The sequence below is a fragment of the Cardiocondyla obscurior genome, linkage group LG23 (assembly GCF_019399895.1).
Source record: "Cardiocondyla obscurior isolate alpha-2009 linkage group LG23, Cobs3.1, whole genome shotgun sequence".
NCBI classification, from domain to species: Eukaryota; Metazoa; Arthropoda; class Insecta; order Hymenoptera; family Formicidae; genus Cardiocondyla; species Cardiocondyla obscurior.
Window position 1 is genome coordinate 2,923,707 of NC_091886.1, and position 15,476 is coordinate 2,939,182.

General features: G+C 40.8%; 1 protein-coding gene across 4 annotated transcripts in view; it reads left to right on the top strand.

The window, feature by feature from the left end:
• Positions 1–15,476, top strand: part of Fur2 (furin-like protease 2) — a 293,284-nt gene that overhangs the window by 258,516 nt on the left and 19,292 nt on the right. For all 4 annotated transcript variants that reach the window (XM_070671345.1, XM_070671344.1, XM_070671346.1 and 1 more), the window contains exon 3: positions 15,071–15,175. In XM_070671345.1, the coding sequence (XP_070527446.1) occupies positions 15,071–15,175 (105 nt within the window). The remainder of the gene's footprint in view (positions 1–15,070; positions 15,176–15,476) is intronic.

The window sequence follows — 15,476 nt, forward strand, 5'->3', positions numbered from 1 at the left end:
TTATTATTGAGTTATTTAATGTAATCTTGAAAAGTTATTAATGCCATGCATACCTCCGGCAATGGAAAAGCGCGATATTGAATATACGGCTAATAAAGCCTAGTTTGTGTGTGATATAACTTTTATGGGGCTCCATTTGCAAAACGCATTAAAGGCACATACGCAGAAGTAATTATATTTCGCGAGACACATCTGGTTGGATTAAATATAATTGTATCAGAGATTGTTTCACTGCCCTGATGTACGCTAATACGGTATACTCGGTATATTTATTTCAGCCCGAGGTGTGTATTTAGATCAAAATGATTTTGCATGTATCTAGTTTAATTGCGAATAAATGTATTAATAAATATATAGCTAAATTTTTTTTAAAAGTTTTAAATTACAATTTTATATTATATTATTATTTTAATAACAGTGACCGATTAAAAATTTATTATAATATTTTTTTTTTTTTTACCTCTTTCAAAGTATAAATTTAATTATGTGTATACATATATTCTTACATATTTCTGTCCAATTGAGATATACGTCTGTGCATTATCTCTTTCTTTAGTTTTATTAATTTTAAATATTTAATTATTTATATTTATATTGGTCAGTTGTGATTTAGAAATTTTTAGTTGTTTCTCTCGATTGTTAAATTATGTCGGTTTATCTTAATTTTTCATATTTTTGTCTATTTCTCGTGCAAAATATACCTTCCCCGATCTCATTTCCATTCCGATTGGAATAGCGAGTGCGTCAGCTGCCGGTAAACCTCGGTAAATTTCTGTCGATCGATCTACGTCAAATGAGTCGTGTAGAGTCCGGCCCCGCGGTTAGTCGTGAATCCCTGAACACCGAGTTCTTCTCTGTCAACCAGATGTGAATTCGAGTTGGTCAGTGCGGGCTTGACGAACCCATACTTTTAACCGCGAAACCGCGAATCTTCAAGTTCTGACGGAGGAGAAGCAGACTCAAACGATAGAAGTCGACATGCTTGCTTAATTGTTGTTTTTTAAATATTTTTTTTTTTTAATTTTAATTGCCTGGCTTCCTCTACATAACTAACTTTAGATTCAATTTTAACTTCCGTATGTATATATATTTCTGCATTTCCTTCCCACAAACCAGAAACGAAGAAACATGATTCTTGAAAACTAACTTCGGCCAACTCAAATTATCTGATTGAGCAAAATTATTAATTACTTTGTGTACCAATTAATTATTACATCTGTCAAATGCGAGGTTTCCCGCAAAAGTTCGAATTACATAAATAAATTGCTCGAGTAATAGCAACGTCCTTAACTAACGAAGTAATAAAGAATTTCTGAACGTTATCAAATAAATATTTAAATTCCTTTCTACAAATTGGGAGTTGAGACTAGTGGAATCGGTTTTTCGTTATACTTTGGTTGATTAGCTAAAGTGCTACTCTGACCGTCGTAAGATCGATCGTGTCTGAAATATTATTAATGCTAATTCTGTTTCCTCTTTGAAATATTCAAATTATTTGATGCCATGCAATGTTTCAACATAATGACTATTTTAAATAACGCAAGACGTAATTACATTAATTAGATTTTTTTAATAATAAATATAATTGTATTCTTGTTATATTTATGATATCCTTTTGCGCCGGTTAACGAAAAATAATTCAATATTCTTAATTTTCCACGCGACTAGCTACTCTTTTATTTTCTCCAAAACCAGGTTTAAATAAAGAAAGTTCAATCGACAAAACGATCTAGCTGTCGCTTCGCGCATTTCTCCGACTGAGTTTTATTTTCCGCGATCTACAATCGGAACGATGACGTTAACGCGAATAAATAAGGATCGTCCTAAAGACGGCACGCTTCGCATTCGTTGCCGCGAAGTGTTATAACTTAGTTATCGGCAATTCCGAATACTTGACGACGATATAAATTAATACGGCGGCCAAACGTCTGCGCGAAGTTAACGGCGAGCCGGTTCTTACGTTTTCGAATGGCTCGTTATTCTTTCGTTGCGTGGCAATATCGCGACGATAACCAGCGGTGAGCCGTTTTTATTTATCAAGATACAAAAGTTTTTCTCTCGCAAAACACGGGGGGAGGGGGAGGGAAGCGAGACGATTCTCGAACTGTAGTCATACGACGTCATTTAGTATCCACTAAGGATAGTTGTGCAACTGTACTTGACAGAAAAGAAACTCTCATGTAACTTTAGCTCTTCAGAAGTTTGTTACGGAATTATATATTTCTTGCGTCCCGCTCTTCCGCAACTTTTATTCATCTGACATATCAACTCGGTGATTACATTGTTGAGATAATGATAATAATAATAAACGTAATTGTTCCGAAGCGCCGGGAGAAAGAAGCGGGCGTACGGTTTTACGGCTTGTATTTACGATACAGAGTACGAGATCGACACTGTAATTTTAAACGCGCGTTAATTTTAGTTCGTACTTTCGGGTCGATTATCCGAGAATGTATTTCTGAATCTTCAATCATTTTTTCGGGGCTGTTCTTAAAGCAACGCGTTTGTTAAAAAGAAATAAAAATGGAAATAATTCGTTTCCAATAGCAATGCTTTTCTTAGATCGTCACGCGATTAAGAGACTCTGGAATAAATAGACTTTGAGGTAACGTGATATTTTATTAAATACACTCGATGCATTTAATTACGTTAAAGACGCGCGTCTCGCATTTTACGTCTTGTAACATTTATATATTTGGAACACGATTTCGCGGGGTGAAAATCGTATACGTTTGAGTTCGAGTTCGACTTGTCGCGATTTTCTATGCTCCTATTGGCTGACATTGTTTTACGGCTCGTTGTTCCGTATGCCCCGGGAAAATTGTTCACTCGCGCTCGATTTGCCGCGAATATGGGCAGCAAAGTATCCGATATATGATTTTCCTAGAGAGAACGAAACTGCTCAGTGTAAGCCGGGCGAAATCAAATACGGACGTCAAGTACATAGCGAGAGAAAGAATTCGGATAGCGATCGTACGTTTGCTCGGGATTGTAACCGTGACATCAAGTTTGCGGAATTTTTACTTTTTAAGAAAACAGCTCGAAGTTGCGGCCGTGCGATCTTTTCCCCGGCGAAAGTTTAATTGAAACTCCGCCCCTCCCCTCCCGCTCTCCCCCTCCCCCCCTTATTGATTTTAATTTTCAACGCTGAACGTTTTGATAGTAAACTTCAAGATTTACTTTCGTAAAAGATAATATTTTATTGTTTCACGGCGGTTTCGAGATTCAATTCAAGTTCACCGCGGCCCTCCCCCGTGTCTAGCTTTAAGAAATTAAAGGAGAGATGACAAATTGTTTTTCTAAAGCGATTTTTAATGCGATTGAATATGTATCGCGACGGACGTCAGCTTAGATTTACCTCGCGTGAAAATAATAAATGAGCTACTGTCAATTGATTGAGATTTGTAAATTTAATCACTTCGGTTCAATCGCGAATCACTTCTGTCGAGCTTACTTTATTTATTAAGAAGAAGAAAAAAATAAAAATAATTCAATTTTTGCCCTCGTCAGATATTCAAGCGTGCATTACAAAAATGAGACACGGTATGTAACGAAACATCACTCCGTGTATTTTCTCGAGCGGCGAAATTCTTGGTGGCGACGCCAGACTTGTTCGTCCGTATCGAAGTGTATTTATATTTAAAATCCACTTCGATTTCTTGTTTTCCTTTTTCCCCGGGCGAACATCGATTTTCGATTCGTATTCTGGCGGCGACACGTGCCGCGAGCACCGCCTCGTCATCCCGGCGGCTTCTCCGAGGAAATTGTCTGTCGCTTTTGCGACTAGAGCCTCGCACCGTTTTCACCCTTCCGCGTCGCGATGCAGCTTCGCGCCCGCGTTCTTTGTCGAAGGTGAATCCGCGTCCCTCAATTTTTCCCGATGCAATAAGGCTCCCCATCGGGGGATTTTCCGATCGCCGCGACATACGGCAAAATGATATTTCGGACGTACGCTCAGCCGAGCCTTCGACATCTCTAATTTCGGTGCTATCGACATTTTTCTTTTGACGTCTATTACTTTTTAGGGACCCGAGAATTATTTTTATTAAACTTACGAAAATAATTCGCCGCGCTATTAAGAAGCTAAGACACTTATTTTTTTTATGTAACGCTTTATTTTAATTAAAGTTTGTTTTATTTTAATTGGATTAAAATGTAGGACAGTTTGTTTCTCATATAATTAATTATTAATACGATTAATGAGATGTATTTTATATTTAAATCGTCGATTTTTATGTTTAAAATTATAAATCGAATAAATAAAAAAAGAACAAAAACTAAGCGGTTGTGCATTAAAAATTTCTTATATTTTTAAAATTGTAATTTTTTTTTTACACGAACTCGGGAAATGTCGGCCATGTCTTTTGGTAACAGGCTATTATATTCAGCATATGAAAATGATAATAATAATAAATAATCAAAATGAAAGGAATACGACCGAGCGAGATGCACGATGAAGATCACGAGGCATGTTTTTCCAGTCATTAGTCGCCGTCCCCCGTGGTTTTTAGTTCCTCGCGCAACAAAAGGAAAGACAATTCGCGCGGCAAGAAATATGGATCGTTAAGAGAACATTGTCGTCATTGTCATGACGGAATAATTGTAAAAGAATCGGAAGATACTCGGGAGACATTTCCCAATATCAACATAATGCGCACCCTTCTCTGCTTATTTGCAACACCGTCCATTACGATTGCGTTCGTATCTCGACGATTTAGCGCGAGGTAAAAAGCGGGGAAAAAATTATTTAAAGAGACAGAAGAGAAAAGGAAAAAAATGAATAGCATATTCGAAACGAAAAAATAACGAAGCGAAAAATAATAGGAATTATTCATGAAAAATATTATCCACGCCTTTATCAAACGAGACAAAAAAGAAATGTATTAAAAAAAATATAATACACATATGGGTGCGGTTCCTAAGCTCGCGAATCTACGAATTCCTAAACACGTACGACTTTGTTAGGACTACTTATGTGAAAATAATTTATACGATATTAACATATATTAATTTATCGAATAGAAAATATATACGCCGCACGTTAACGATCTAGACACAACGAGCCGACGCGCCGTGTGAAAGTGCGACGAGGGTTGCTGCGTGCAGCGTCACCTCCGACAATAGATTCTCCGCGAAAGAAAACCGGTGGAGTATCACTCCTATTGAGGGCCGCGCCGGGTGCCATCCTCCGATCCCGTCGATTCCGCCAACGTCGAGTACAACGGCGCGAAACAGCTGAGCATTACCGAAAGTAACGCGGAATCTCGCGCATCAGACGCTCGAATTCCTGAACCGCAATTTCCTTCTCTTCTTCTGTCTCTTTGCCGTGCACCCCGTTCGCGTCTCGCCCACGTCTCGAAAGACGAGGGGCGCCCGGTCTCATCTCCGTCGCACCGTTAAACGCTCCCACTCTGCCAGAAACGGAACGCTTATCCGATCCTTCCTCCTCCGCCGCGCGCTTTGTGTTCCGTCGATCCGGAATGAGAATCGGCTTATTTGCCGACGAACGAGGGCGCACGGCAGACGTCATTCCGTTTTTCGGAACACGGTTCGTCGGTATTTTGGATTTCCTTATTTATTGCGCGCCGTTCACGCTTCGATTTTCCCGTTTACCAGCCCGTTACGTTACGAGTTTTCCCATTTACCGCGCGTTACCGCTTTTGCTCGCTCCGACAAGCGCGATTGGCGCCCCATCGCCTTATTCCGTATCCCTTTATTTCTCCGATTCTTTCGCTGATATGGTTTTAAGAACGTTTGAAAAAAAATGTTTACTTTTCTGTACCTTTTTGTCTTTTTTAATAAAAATACAACCAATTGGTTGGTCTCAAAATTTATATGTAATCTCGTATTTTTTATTCGATTTTGTATTCAATTTTTATATTATTTTGCATGGCATTAATAATAATGAAATGCTGTTTTCGCGATAAAAATAAGGTCCTAATACTTAAACTAGTCGCGGGGAAAAAAAATCAGCGTGTTATTTCCAATTTCACGTACAATCATCGAGATAATTTTTATTTCAGCGCGCGTTACGGAATAAAATAGACTACTTCAACTGCAAACAGTCAGTATTAACGAGACAATTTACCGCGTCGGTTTCACAGGTATTTCTTAATTGTGTCGTCTTTCTTGTTTGGAATTTCTGACTCGCCGCAACCTAATTTAAACATGCAACGAAAATAGCGTCCATTAACTCGATCCTCTGCGATGCACCGCCACGTCAATATACCACAGTTATTCTAAGTTTGATACCAGAAAGACCAGCGTTATACCTTGATTATGTAAAGTAATGCAAAGAAATGTAACATAGACGAACGTCGACATTATTCCAATCCGGTCCGTACTTACATTTCACTTGTATCATCGCTATCGGAATTGTAAAAATACCATTAAAATGCAAAGCTACAGATAACACGTGGACGGTTTTTTTCTTTCTTTTTTTTTTTTTTTTTTTTTTTTCTAACGACGAGACGGCTCTGTAACGTTTTTACGAGTGCAGATTTACTAACTAACGTCATCAAGCCCTCCAACGTAGTCTAAATGCGACAGGAAAGTAGCCCTTTTTACGACCGCGTTACATTTCCCTGCGCTGCCAGCGGTCCTGTTAATGCGAAGGCGCTATTTCTGACTCGCAATGGTATTTCCACGGGCCGGGGAATTTAATTTTTTACGCGTAACGATGCGCTATAATGTCATTCCTTTAGCGAGTCTCGGTAAAAATGCATTAACCCATTACCGGGCCGGTCCCATGCGTGCGCCGGGCAACGTCCGCGCGCGGCGTGAAATTTTCAACGCTCGTGGTATTGTACCGCGGCCGTCAATACCGAGAAGGTAGGCCGGAGCGGTACGACGGCGCCGCTGGCGTAACCATTATTGGCCAATTAATTGCGCAATGTCAATAATACAACGCCTACGTTCAATTATAAACAGAGAAAGCGCCTGTGATCGATTTAATTATGTTACATCGCCGTTCGCCAGAAATGACGATGCCAATCGAGACTAATGCGTCGAAAATTGGGTACAATCAGCGCACAAAGAGAAATTGGAGAAATACGGTCTATCTATTTGGATGTTCGACGGCATTCCCGATTTGCCCGGAACCCGCGACACGGTTTTACGAAACTCGAGCAGTCGCCGATAACGATTAGTCGCTTCGGTCTTAATTATGTTCGTCGGGGAAAGTGTCCACTTAACCAGCGGTTTAATTTTTTATGTCACCCCCTTTTTGATAAATTTGCGATTAATAATAAATTACGCGACGGTTGAGAGTTCAAAGTCGAGCCGAAAAGAGGTTCCCTTGCTTGTGAAGAAATTATAAATCGATCGAGACGATTTTTGCCCCCGAGTGGATCGCTCCCGCAAATATTTCTCGCGCCGCTTCGTTCTCGCATTATTCATCGACGTTCGAAAGACAGTCGATTGCCTCGCTAGATCTCTTATCGTGATTCACGCTTCTGATATTATTTCTTTAACGTCAGCGTTTTCACGCGATGCGTTTTCCGGGTCGCCGCGCCGTCGGATAATTCTGGACGATCGTTTTCGCCTTTGCGGCGAAAAGCGCCATGGGAAAACGGAACGGGATAAGCGGCCGATGTCGTCGACGTTATTCTAACGACAATGATATTGCGTCTTTTCCCTTCAACGCGCTTTGCGCCGAGCTAAAATTTAACATGATCGCCGTAATAATTTCCCCGTTATTCTCACGCCGGTGAATTCAAATAGAACTCCGCATAAAGATTTTACGCGCATAATAACGTGTTTAACGTCTTGACAAAATGCTCTATTCGCGAAAAGTCGAAGCTGCACTATCGCTGGAAATTTCGACAGTCTCCTAGTTAATAATTTAACGCGACAGTCTCCTAGTTAGTAATTTAACGCGCGGCTTTTCGATAATTCTTTCAATTCTGAACGAATAACGTTCGAGCCTTTCTTACGGAACTAAAATTTTTTTTTTTGCGGTCTATCGAGAGCATTCTGGTTTCGCGATTTGCTTTACGCGCAACACGCATGGTGATTACACTGATAAATAAACCGCGAGAGCGGACGTATGAAAACCGACGGTACAAAGGGTTGGAGAAGCGGAGGAATGTTTCGAGGGTATTGTTTCTCACACGTGGTAAGCGATATTTGTTTTTTCCAACGGCTACACTTTGCCGACCGATGCCAGACATATGTATTATTTTATGGTTGATCCTTCTATAGTTCGTCGAAACCACGTTCGCGCTAGATACTAAAAATATTTGACAGGAACGGGATCTTGTAACTCTGTAATTCCATGTGTCATAAACCTTCATATTGAAACGCGCGTGCATAAAAAAATCGCAAAATTACACAAAAGCCTATGCCTGTATTCGGTTTTTTTTTTTTTTTTTTTTTATACAAAAACTGCCCGTATTTTTAGACACACGGCATTATCTGGTTTCATCCATTTCATGCCGCGCTTTATGTTTCTCGTTTATCTTTTCTATTTTACCCGTTTATTTTCCTCGGCGAATGATTTTTTGATGTTTCTTTGCCGTTGGATGTCAAGCTGTCAATATTGGACTGATCACAGAGTCGAATTTGCGTTTACGATTTATACAGGATTGGCAATCAATCAGCATTGCAGCGAAACATCAATGCCTGCGATGTGTAGATTTCCCCATTTTTTTTTTTTTTTTTTTTTTTTAAGTGCCTTAGCTATTACATATATTGTATATATGTTTCATTCATTTTTTTATGTACATATTTTATTATTTTACCAAGCATTAACATATTTAAAATTAATATTAAAAAAAATTTTTATCAAGTAGCAAAAGTTTTCGTTCTCTACTCCGGCAGTCTAAATCAAATTTATAAATATCATAGTACGTGAAAGGTGCGAAATTGAATAGAAACGCTTTTGTACGCTTTCGGTATTATTTAGGAATGTGACGCGTTAAATCCCGATATTTCCGCGCTATTTTAATGTCATCATATTTATATGTAAGCGTATCATCGTCGAATTCACGATGATTATATTCACGGCGCTTCGCATTTACAATAACGTTAACGCACACCGGGCCCCCGCGGTGATGGGGTTGAATAGGAGATCGTGGCAACGCGGTATTGGCGATACGTGGTCGGCATTACGTAACGAGAGCCGGTTCGCGATCGAGGATTTTGCGGCAGACGGACACGCGGACGGACGACGTGAGTGAGCGGACTACCACATGCGCCGCGAATACTGCGATACAATTTGCGCGATATTCCATCCTCGCCGTGCCAGCGATTCCCACCTACTCCTATCTTCCTCCTCGCACGTGCACGCGTGCACGCGAACTTTGCCCGTGTATCGCATCGCGTAAAGACGCCGCGATAGATTACTGTCGATCTTACCGTCAAAGTCAGAATACGCAAGTTTTATTCATATACGAACAAAGATAAAGAGAATTATTATTACAGTTGTACTTTATTTCTCGGTTATCAATCGAAGAGTTTCTGGATATGCTTTAACTCCTGACTTAATGTGGAGAACAAATTTCAGGGTTAAAAAAAAAAAAAAAAATTTTTTAATAAAATAAAATGTGTGGAACTTAGAAATTGAGTTTTTCAACTCGTCCTCCATCCTATCTATCGTCCTCCTCGACCCCTTTTCTCTACGTTAAATCTCAACTCGACCGCGCGCGATGACAACCTACAAGACCATGTCGCGTATAGGTATAGCCACGGCGATAACCCCGAAGGTCATCGTAAGACATTCTTCAGCGGTTTGATTTAGTAACCCTCTCGAACTATCCTAGCCCTCCACCCGCGCTTATCTAGCGCTGTTCGGAGCGCTTGTACCCCCGACCGCCGTTCTATACCCCCGGCTGCAATATACACGTCCGCGGGTGCAGTTTACCACCGTGAAACGAATCGGAAGTGTGGCGGAAATACGCCCGCGCGTGGTCGTGTCTAAAGGAGCACTGCGAACCACGCAGTTCGTCGAGGGGTAAGTTTACGCTGCTGCACGAACGTGTTCTCTTGACTGCAAAGAGCGTACACATTCGGGCTCGATCCTCTAACGCGAGCGTATTTCGGAATTACCTTTATCTCCTCTCTCTTCGAGCGCTGACCAAATGTTACTATTTGGCTAGCCATTGGTCAAACGATCGCAAAGAGAATTCTATAACAATCGATGAAGAATTTAGCCCCGATATTTGATCTAGTTTAAAGGTAATTGTTTGGAGACCCGCGTGGTTTTCATATCAATGAGATCGGCTGATTAATTCACGATATTCGTTAATAAATTCTTTTTATAATTTTGATTAATTTTAATTATTTCGTTTACTTTGTCTAGCACCGTGCTCGCGAAAAAAAAGGAGAAAGAAATGATTGAGATTAGATAAAGATTAATTGAAATTAATAAAATTAATTAAAAGACGAAAATCTGCTTGTGGATTGCGGTAATTTAGGTGATCACTTTTACGATTCGGAGCGAAGTGAGGTAACAATTTCGCGATAGTGTGCACGCGCCTTAACGCGAGAGCTTGTTGCAGACACGGGATGATGAATCGCTCGCTCTATCTTTTCTTTAGATCTTATGACTCCGCGCCGTGACGTACTGAATCTCCCGCGGGAGCTCGGGCTCGATAAATAAAGTGGATTTAAGTACGCCATCAAAGCGCGTTCAGTTCCTTGAAAGAAATCGTCTTGATGTTACAATTAAGTTCGCCGTAGTTATCGTCCGCCATCAGATTTCTTTGGCCATACACGTTCCGCGAAATCCTTATAGAAGTTAGTCCACGTTGAAAACGACGTGGGTCAACCTCTAAAAGCCCCCCTCGCCCTCCCCCCCCTACGAACGTACGAGTGCTCACGAAGGCAAAGGGATTTTGTTACGACGTATTCACCTTCCACCATATTAATCTTTAATAACAGACGTCCCTTTGACATGCGCGACTTTTTCTTAAATTTTCTTACTTTTTTTTTATTTTAAGCCAGCAAGACCTACCTCGACGGAGCAGTTTTAAATCCGTAATCCTGTCGGGATCTGAGCTTAATTAAATTCGAAGAAAAAAAAGGAAAAAAAAAAAAAAAAATGTAATTTTCATATATAACTCACGATCGATTTTGACTTGATTAAAACTTGATTATCAGCGTCGGCTTTTCTTCGACAGGTATTACTCGCTACCCGCTAGTCTACCCGGGGGCTATCTTTGCGACTAACTTTTAAATTAGAATTCCGTTCAGGCGAAGTGCATGTCAAATAAATGAACAACATTTTGTTTTACGGTACAATTGACATCTCGCCGCGCTCGGTTATACCGCAATTTTCTCGCAGATTGCGCCGTTCTGTACCGGACGTTTTGCCGTGACATTTCCGTTCAGGCTTATAACGGGTCCTACTCGCTCGCTCGCCCGCCTCGGCTGGCATATCTATTTCACCGTTTGCTCCTAAGGGCGCTACGAGTCCCAGAGTATTAATAAATTGCGCTGCATTGTGTGCTACGCTCTGTACTGGTTCCCACCTCCGTTTTCCTGTATCAGCATCGCCACCCGTTTCCCCATCCGTTTTCTCGTCTTTTTATTTCGCCCGCGCGCAGCTGCCGCGACGAGTATCTCCCATCGGGATTACCGGCGGCGCGTCGGAGAACGCGCGCGAGAACGCGACGGCACTATCGCTTCCGGAAAAGCTACCGAATGGATTTAAGGGATTTTAAGAAGATCGCCAAGGTCGACGTGGATCGAGGATTTGGCTAACGCCGCGAATGACGCACGGTTCCGCAACGAAGGGAAGGAAAACGTTGGTCATCCTCGGAGAAACTCTATCTCTCAACGACAACAAGATTTATTTTAATCTCGCTTTCGATCCTACCAGAAATTATGTAAAGATTTGAACTTTTTTTTTTTAATTATTTTTGGAAAGTTTTATCTCGTTTATTTCTTTTTCATTATGCTAATTAATTCGTGTAATATTCTTTTTATATTTTTTTAACAGAGGGGTTTAATTATTTGGGTTGAGTTCTCATTTTTGGACGTCACCTTAATTAATTTACAATAAAATGCTAAGTGCCGACGATCTTAAAATTCGCGCAGTTTCTAATCGCGCCGGAAACGAATAAGTTCAATTCGCCAATGTCTTCCTCACTTTATTGCACCGCCTTCCAGCTGGAAGCTGGAAGTAAGGCGTTAATGGTGCGGATGACATAGAGCTAGAAAAGCAGGTCGAAGGAGAACTATCACTCATGCGACCGGTAACAAACGCACGGGAAAACTCCCTTCTGTAGAGAGTCTCGGAGTCTCCACGACGGTATAGATCGCGTCAAAGTTGGGTACTTCGTCATTTTTAGTAGCAACGACGTGACCTCGCGTTTATGTCATCACCTTCATAAAGAAACTCGATCGTTAATAATATCTATGAGAGGAAGTCTGCATGTTTCAGAGAATTCGAAACGTCGAAAGCTTACAAAAAAAAAAAAGACATCACCCTAAACCCCTAATTTTTTTTCGTCAGCTTAACAAACGATTATTTACGATTATTTGAAATTAAAATAATAATTATAATGCACGCTATCGATTGTCGCCTGCAGAGCGCTCGCTTTAAGACGCGTCGCTCTCGAAAAGTTATCGTCGACATCTTTTCTTTCTATAGACGCGAAATAATCGGAAGTATTATCAAAATTCCGCACGGTCGAGCGAGAATTTTGGCGTGCGCCGTTCGGCCGCATTTTCGAAGGAAGAAGCCCTCAAGCGAGCCCTTGACCCGCCCTTGTGAAATTTGCGTTGCGGAGCCAACGAGCGTGCCGTGCACAAGTTGAACGTAAAATTGCCGGCGGAATACGGAAATATGCGAGCGGGGCCTTCCGGCGTCGTCGCCGGCCGAGTTATAACACCCGCTAGTGAAACTGGCAAGGCATGCTCCATCACGTCCGCGGAATATTTTCGATAGATAGCGATAGTCTTGCATTTCCTTCCGCGTCTCGCTCCTTTACCGCTACATACCTACCACGAATCCACGCAAAGTCAAAACTTTTCCGCGTTCAACCTCGATTCTAGGCGCGCAAAAGTGTTAAAGAATTTACGGTTTCAAAACGCAGACAAACAAAAATGAATTTTATGCAAACTGCGCTTTAAATAAAATAAACGAGATCTTTTTGGACTTTTAATATGTACCGAGAATAATTAATTTTTTATTTATCGATTGGGTAATAATTAAAAGTTGATATAAAACGTAACGTTGTAGAAAAGGTATCGAATGAAAAGAAACCGGAAAAAAATTGTAAAAACCTCTGAAGTATCGTTTCATTACGGGGATAAGAGCAAGCCCACAGTTTTTCAAATAAAATCGCACGATATACATTGTTGTTCCTGAAGAGATAAAAATGGTTAAAGTGAAAGAAGTGGGGCAAGTAATCCTCTTTCACACCAAAGATAACTCGAGATTGAGAGGAGCAAGTGATGCACTTTGCCGGTCTTGGATTACTTAGATCCTTGAGAAGTCCGAAGAACGTCGAAGTAGCTGTCTCGAGTTTACCGCGAAAATTTCGGGTAAAGCCTGATGGTAAAATAAAGCGCGCGCTCCTCTCTTTCTCTCTCTCTCTCTCTCTTTTTCCCGAATTGCGCCCGAGTTCCTTGCGAATTGCTCTTCAATTTTCGAGCCGCGGCTCCGGAAGAAAGACGCCGCGAAAGAATTTCAAGTAGGCGACACGTGTAAAGCATCGACGGCGCAAAAACAGCTTCGGGAAGTGATTCTACTTCGCGGCGCGATGCAGTTTTGGTTGATTCCCGGTTCCGGCCAAGTTCCGGAAAACTCCGTCGAGCGAAAGTTGCGCCGTTTCGAGAGCGTGGGTTCTTATGACTTCCTCCCGAAGTGTCGGATCATATCGGAGTAATGCGGAGACTATGCTTGTAAATCATAGAGACACGCCGTTGTTTGGGGCAAAATATCGCGCGCGGCGTAAATTTAATTTAATATGAAACGATAATATAACGCGAAATTAAAAAGACAATGTTGCACGTACAACAATCAGCTTTAATCTATTCGCTTTAAGACAACATGATTTTCTTGTTATATTTTGAATAAATATTTGTACCTGATTTGATGATACAATTACAGTTTGCGATGTCCGGATAGCAAATTACCAATTGAAAGCAATTATTAATTATAATATCTTTGATACAAATAACGTCATTGGAGCGTAGCTCAGTTTAGAATTATTGACAATCACTTCCACCGGCCGAACTAAAATCTCGCCGGTCTACACCGTCGCGTAGTGTTGCGCTATAGATATAATTACAACCGTCTGGCGTTCAATAAGCTGCCAATTATCTCTAATGGATCGCGTTAAACTTCTAAAATGAGAGCCCAATGCTGTAAGCGCCGTCGTGCATGTCGTTCGTTAATGTTAATTTTCGAATCGGTAATCTCTGCTTGCTGAATCCAAAAACAAAGCCTTTGACGCTCACGTTTATCGATAAACAATATTTGAAAAATCAGTTATCGACGTCACTCTCTTGTTACTGATAATTTTATCATTATTGGTATAACGAAAGAGAGTTGTTATCCAATCCTTAATGTTATTAACGTTAATAAAACACGATATCGAAATCATAACGAATAATTGTATTAATAAATGCGATATTATCTGAAAACTGTGCGACTTTTCAATGATACGCCTCAGAACGTGCATCAATTCAATTAAAATATATATTATTTTACGTTAAGTATTATTTCGTATTACTTGATTAAAGGAAAAAGAAAAAAAAGAAAAAAAAAAAAGGTTTAATGATCCCTTATGTCTATTCGCGACGATTACATCCATTGTGAAAGCATCGGGGAAACATTTATCGTCTGCAGAAAACACCGCGATGAATGTAGACGAGATTTAGCAAGTTCCGGCATATAATTCAGGAACGACACTTCGGAAAGTTACTGCCGAACTTGCGAGTCGAAACGATATCGCGTCGCGTAGACCATCGAAATGCCATTGAGAAGTCGCAAGAGGGAAATTTGCGAGCGGCACCCTCTTGCCTCTTCGTGTTTACGTCTGCGCGAGAAGCTCGGGTGTCGGCTCTCTCGAGTCGCACTTGATTCAGAAGAATAATACGCTTCATTTCTCGTTTTCAGATCGGTGCCCTGAAGAATTATTACCTGTTCTCTCACAAGCGACTGCACAAGAGATCCCTCACCGCGAGCGAACCGCATCACAAGGCGCTCAGGGATGAACCGCGGGTAAGTCGGCGGTATCTTTGTATTTTGCTAATTAAGAGGCATTCGTTAAGAGACGCACGCGGGAGCGAGACTTGCTTTACGCTCAAAGAGTAAGACGCAATATTTGCGAGAGTCGTAATAAATTTACTTCCACGTCTGCGGTGCGGAAGGAAAAATTTAATCAATTTCAGTTATCGCATTAAGGACTTTGTTCCCACCAGAAAAGAATTACAATTAACGTAAAATTTACCCGTGATAAAGCAAAGAAACGAAGTACGCAGTCGTAAAAAGAAAAACCATACGTAATTAGAGTAAGATGATT